We start from the raw sequence: 6,715 nt of genomic DNA, 5'->3' as shown, positions 1-6,715 counted from the left end.
GATTTACACCATCCAAAATACTATAACAGATAACTAGCTGGATGCAAGAACTTAATATTATAATCAGTCAAAAATAAAGAAGAAGATTGGAAAATCATGAAATGTTAAACGGCAGAATAATCTTGGATTTGTCCAAATGGATTCTTACAAGACTGCCGTTTTTGCGCTCTGGACGACTCTAAGTAAGCAGAGAATTGTCTCTCTGCCAACAAGCAAATCCAAACACTTCATGGCAAGCACATTGAACAATTACAAGTACTCACACGGAGTATTGTAATAATTAATAATGGACTATTAAAGTTGAAATGGTCAATATCTACCTCTGTATATAAAACATGCTCACCAGACCTCCAAGCTAATCAAGGCAAAGGAAGAAACAATGGATAGCTTTACCTCCTTCCCATGGCAAAAGAGCGAGACTGAAGAGAGAGAATACCACCGGAAAAAGCGAATACGCCTGATCATCATCGGCGTCTCGACATTCCTTCTCCTCGTCATAGTCATCGCTTCTTCAGCCGTAGCTATCGCCAATAAATATGACAATGGCTCAAATGACAACATGTCATCAACATCCAGAGATAGTTCAGTAAAGGCCGTCTGTGGTGTCGCACAGTACCCTGAATCTTGTGTTTCAAGCATTTCCGCAACACAAGAAGCTAACTCAACAAACGACCCGAAAGCAATTTTCGAACTCTCTCTCAAAATATCAATTGAAGCACTTTTGAATTTGACTTCTTTATCCGATTCTTTGTCCAACTTAACCGAAGACAAGGCGATCCAAGATGTTCTGTATAACTGTAGAGAAATGTTTGAGGATGCAATTGATCGACTCAATGATTCAACCCAACTGCTGAATCAACCCCTCTCTTCATCCCACATCAGCACGTTGAGATCGTGGCTAAGCGCAGCGATCACTGACCAAGTTACATGCCTCGATGAGTTGGAAAATACAACAAGTAGTATCAGTGACAAGATGGCTGAAGCAATGCTGAACTCAACGCAATTCACTAGCAATAGTCTAGCTATTGTTACCAAAGTCGTAAGTCACCTACAAGATCTCGACATCCCATTTCATCGAAAATTACTCACCAAAGGAGTTCCCCACTGGGTATCCAATTACCGGAGGCAGGTAGTTTTCAAGATTCGGAGAGATTGAGTCCGAACGCCACGGTGGCTAAGGATGGAGCGGGGGATTTTAGGACGATAGATGAAGCGTTGGCTTTGGTTCCGAAGAGAAGTGAGCTTGTGTTTGTGATTTATGTGGAGGGAGTCTATAATGAGATTGTGAAGGCTGATAAGAATAAGTGGAATGTGGTGATGTATGGAATGTACAAGACTATTGTCTCTGGTAGCTTGAATCGAGTGGATGGGGTAGAGAGTACTTCTATAACGACAACCTGTTGCACCAGGGGGTTTCACAGACACAGAAGATGTCTATATAAAAGTGGCCAATAACAATACTAAATAAACACCATGAAGATAAAGAGAATAATGCACAATGATTTAATGTGGTTCGATTAGTATGACCTACATTCACGGGCGAGAACAGCATAGAACTTTACTAATCACAAAAGAGAAGATTATAAAAGGAAATCACTATAACATCTCACCAAACTCACACAAAAAAGAGAATATTCAAAGAAAACTCTTTTTTTACTTTTTCTCTTCAACTCTCTCTTTCTTTTTCTCTATGTTCTGGATCTCTGTTTGATGATCTAACCCTTTACCACTCTCCTCTATTTATAGCTTTCAAAATGGTTGGTGCAACAGCAGTGTTTGGTGGGTTTTATCTTCATATGCTAAGTCAAATAACAACAAATCTTTACATTGACTTTGAATATAAAGATCTTCTCTTCACTCTTGCTGTCTCTCCAGAAGACCCTTACGGAGTTAACCTCCGCTTTGTTGAACCAAGTAATTCGAGGCAATGCCCGAACTTGCACGAAGGTACGAGCTCCGTCATTATATCTGTTGGATGTAATACTAATTTTCTCAATCTTGATGACTTTTATTTCTCTGATAAAATGATACCTAACATCTATATATTTAGTTTTTTCATGCTACATCTGAAATTTCGTCAAATGTATAGCACTCTGGCTGTCACAAAATACCGTAGTAACACATTGATATAAGCCGAGATTTTTAACCAAACCTCTTAACCAAATGACTTCTTTCACTGTTTCTGTCACTGCCATATAATTTGCCTCTGTGGTAGACAAAACAACTGTCGACTGTAGAGTCGCCTTCCAACTAATGGCACTACCCGAAAGAATGAATACATAACCTATCAAGGATCATCTCTTATCCAAATAGCCTGTATAATTTGAATCAGAATAGCTAAGTATTCTGCAATCTAAATTTGTGTTCCTACCAAAATACAAACCAATATTGTAGGCATCAAAAAATGCTAATAGATATCCCAAACATAGAGAAGATCACTCAAAAAATCACGAGAAAGGATTTCATACTGTTTTTGGGAAAAATCAAAACAAGTATGAACTGTCTCGCCAGCGAGACAGACTTTGCTGTCTCGCCAGCGAGACAGTATTTGCTGTCTCGAAACCACCTTTGTAACTGCCCTACACGTGTCCATTAACTGCCAAGAGACGTGGGAAACATCGTGGGCGAAAATCACGTGGATAACTGCCAAAATAACGGAGTTTGAAACGTGGGAGAGCGGTTACAGCGAGAAACTGTCATTTTCCGGGACAGTATTTACTGTCTCGCTGGGCGAGACAGCAAATTTACTGTCTCGCGGGTCGAGACAGCAAACACTGTCTCGCCCAGCGAGACAGCAAACACTGTCTCGCCCCAGCGAGACAGCAAACACTGTCTCGCCGTACTGATTTCTATGATTGCTGAGTTTTTGCAGTTACAGACCCTTGAGGCTATAAATACCCCCCTAGGGTCACTTCTGACGAGGATCGAGCATTTGTTAGAGCATTCCAGAGCAGAGAGAGCAGAGATTTGAGTTCTTTTCTTGCAACGCCTTGAAATTAAGCTTCGACTTGATTTTAAGAAGAACGACTATCTTACTTCGATAAGATATCGTTTCAATTTCTACTTCGATAACGAAGTTAGAATCATAAGCCCCCTCTTCACGATCTGTGAATCGGCGGTCCACGAACCAAAGCGTTCCCGGCACAGGCAAAGTCCCACGAAAACGAGAATTGATAGACGATTTTCGTGTTTGTTTCTCAAGAGTTGTAATTTTTGTTTTGTTGTGTAGAAAAAGTCTTATAAAAAGATTATTCTTTCGAATTTGTTGTAATCGAACAAAGTTATAATGAATTCCACAGCAGCGACTTTTGAACCAAACAAGCTGGCGACCACAGTGGGAGCCAGCGGCCTCGCTGCCGAGGCCGCGGTGTCGCAACCGATCAAGATCATCATCAATGAAGAGATCGAATACGAATTCGATCAGGCGAAGTTTGAGGAGTATTTATCATCCTCATCCGCGAAATCTTCCTCGTCTCGCAAATATAGGAAGATTTCGAAAACTTTCAAGTCTGCAATGCCCAAAGAGGCCGCAGGTGAAGGTTCCTACTCAATTGCTGCTAAGGAACCCATCTGCAACATACCTGCTCCAAACGCCTCCACATCCCTTAAGGAGTCGATGATGAATAGCTCGCCGGTGCTGACGAAGAGGGCTCGTCAGAGACAGCGTCAGCGCCGTGCTCGACAACTGGCTAAGGCCATGCAACAAACCGACGGGGTCCATTACTATGCGGACCTAGAGTCGAGGAAACAGAAAGCGGTTCAATTGCCCCAACGGCAAAATAATTGTATTTCTGCAAAACTTACGACGGAGGAGTGGACTCTCGTCAAAAGGGCCCGTTCAACCCTCAAGGAACGGATACAAAGGCGTAAGGCGAAGGCTGCCCAAACTCGCGCTCTTCGTCAACAAGCGCAAGGAACCAAGAAAGAAACAGTGTCTGAAAAGTCACCGAAGAATCGTAAAGTCTGGATGCCAAAGACACCACAAGCATCTGTTCCGGGCCCGTCTACTGCAACACCAGTAGAACCCTGGGTTAGCCCAGATTTGTCCAAGTTCAAGATAACAATGGCAGATCGCCTTGGTCCTTCAGTTGATGATCGAGGCAAAGCCCCAGTCAAGGAACAACCATGTCCGGCAAATAAACCATTAATGGTTTCATATGCAGGGGGTCGTAAACACCCTCCTGTCAGAACTGCACAAGTCCAAAACGAGAGAATACCAGTTCACTCTCGTTTAGGACCTCTGAAAACTCCACACCCGCAAGGGGGTGGATTTAAACATTCAACTTTGGATCGCTCAGAGGCGACGACCAGTCGTCCTGTGCATGTTAACAAAGTTCAAAAGCGAAAGATAGGTTGCTCGAATCACAATAATGATGAGCTGTACTATCAGAAAGATAACTCAAGAAAGAGAGTTGTCAGAGAAAATGAGTCTCATTGCGCTTGCGAGAGACTCATTAAAGCAGTGTTGACAGAATGCGGATGCTCTAAGAATAATTCAACAAGAGTCTCCGTATTTCAAAGATTGTCCAATGAAGCGTCAAAACCCAAAATGAGACGTTTCAACAAGAAAAAATCTGTAATCCAACGAGATGAATTCCCTGAGGTCACTATCAACATGACCAACAAAGGAAAGAAACAGTTAGTTAACCCCGACCCTGATTTCTCTCCGGGAGGGAGAGTTGAGCGGGGTCTTTCTCAAAGGATGGCGCGGTTACAAAGAAGAGCCAACTTACGTCGAGATTACAGGAGAATGCACGAGGGTTTATCTTCAGATGAAGAATTGTCGGATACTTGTTCCGCTATTGCATCGGACGATACCGCATCCAGTGTTGGACGAGCCAGAGAATCATTCGCGATCACGCCGGATCAACTAGCTCAAATGCTGCAAGAAGCGTTGGCTAAACAACGCGAAGAAATTAGAGCTGAGTTCAAAACCGAAATGGAGTTGACTATGCAGCAGATGCGAGATTTGCAGGTTCAGCAACACCAACCGGAGTCGAGCCAGAAGGCGGAATCCAGCCGGCGTAATGAGGAGGATGAGACAATATTTGAAGATCCTCCTCCAGATAAAGACAACTCCGGAAGCGATCCGACCAAGTCAGCCACTCAACCTCCACAGATCTATTTGAAGAAAAGCGAGGAAGAGGACAAGAAGATGCACGATCTTGAGAGCAAAGTCAACGCTTTGATGACGGCTCAAGAAGTGAAGAAAACGGGCATCCCATACCCGTACCCGAGGGAGTGGGACCTGATTCCTTATCCCCAGAAATTTAATTTGATTAACTTTACTCCTTTTGATGGCAGGGGTTCACCAACTCAGCACTTGATCTATTTCAAGTCGCATCTCGGCGCAATATCTGGGAACGAAGCCCTGATGGTCCGGTCATTCGTAGGAACCCTTCGCGGGCCTGCCTTCGATTGGTACCGACGCCTTAAGCCTGGGAGTATCACTAGCTGGGCAGACATGGAAGAGTTATTCCTCACCAATTTCTTCGACGACGACACGGAAGTCTCGATCGGCACGTTGTTGGATGAGAAGCAGAAGGATGGGGAATCGGTTGATGTCTTTGTCAAACGATTCCGGGACAAAGCGGTGAACTGCAGAGATAAGAACTTGGAGAGAGGTCTGCCACCAGCTAATAATCAAAAGCAGAACTTTAATCCTCGAGGCAGAGGAAGAGGGTCGGTGGCCGCTGTCGATGCACATCAAACGTCACAACAGCCACCGCAGCAACAACCGCAACAATCATCCTTCCAGTTGGCGCCAAACCAGAATCAACAGCCTTCGAAGCAGTTTAAGAATTCTGAGCCCAGATTCCCAAAGGAATACTCTTTCAAAGATGATGAAGTTCCGGTCATCTTCAAATACTTGTTAGAGAACAACAAGATCAAGCTTCCACCGGTCACAAACCAAGAAGAAGCAACGAAGATCAATGACCCAAAGTATTGTGCATATCACAGAAGGGTCCACCATCCTACTAAGACATGTTATGTTTTAAAGGATAAAATTCAAACATTGATTGATGTTGGTATTGTGACACCGAAGCCAAAGGAGAAGAAGGTAGGCGCAAACGCGGTCTCTATTAGCTTCGGATCGGTTCCTTTGTCCTGGTTTCAAGCCGAGCCAGTATCAAAGGTCAAGATGCAAACCATCAACGATGACCCTCATGGACAGCGCCAGAAGGGGCTCGTATCTCACACAGCCCCCAACGGCGAAATCCTTTGGGTTCATCCGGATTTGCTTGAAGATGAACAGTGGACGACACCCACATCAAAGAAGAAGTCAAAAGGCAAGGGAAAGGAGAAGTCCTGCTATGGAGCCTCGGCGATTCCCGAGAAGAACGATGAGGATATAGCAGCTTTATCACTTTCTGATGGAGAACAGGAAGTTTTTGCTACAAGAAGTGGAAACGAGTACCATTATAGGTATCCGGAAACCTCAGATCCAAATGCCAAAACTCTTACGGAGCTGGGGGTAGCCATAACTCCACCAGTAGCAGCTGAAAAACCTCAGAAAGTTGTTAAGCAAAAAGAAAAAGAACCTCAACACAGAGAGGTTCAAATTCTGAAGCAGTCTCGTTTTAGTCGACCGATTGGACGAGACAAACCGAAAAGCTCGAACGCACCATATCGTTTCGACGTTATAGCTCAGCTGGCTAATATCCCAGCAAGAATCACATTGTACGAGTTGCTGCGCCTCTCAAAAGAAACCAGA

At 43.9% G+C, this 6,715-nt stretch overlaps 1 protein-coding gene across 1 annotated transcript in view; it reads left to right on the top strand.

The window, feature by feature from the left end:
* The window catches only part of LOC109834879 (putative pectinesterase/pectinesterase inhibitor 26), a 10,830-nt gene continuing 4,494 nt past the window's right edge, over positions 380 to 6,715 (top strand). Inside the window, exons 1-2 of the mRNA XM_020402897.1 lie at positions 380 to 1,129; positions 1,234 to 1,371. Of these exons, the coding sequence (XP_020258486.1) occupies positions 380 to 1,129; positions 1,234 to 1,371 (888 nt within the window). The remainder of the gene's footprint in view (positions 1,130 to 1,233; positions 1,372 to 6,715) is intronic.

Source organism: Asparagus officinalis, chromosome 3 (assembly GCF_001876935.1).
Source record: "Asparagus officinalis chromosome 3, Aspof.V1, whole genome shotgun sequence".
Classification (NCBI taxonomy): Eukaryota; Viridiplantae; Streptophyta; class Magnoliopsida; order Asparagales; family Asparagaceae; genus Asparagus; species Asparagus officinalis.
The sequence above is the reverse complement of the archived record's forward strand: the minus strand, read 5'-3'. Positions and strand labels throughout refer to the sequence as shown.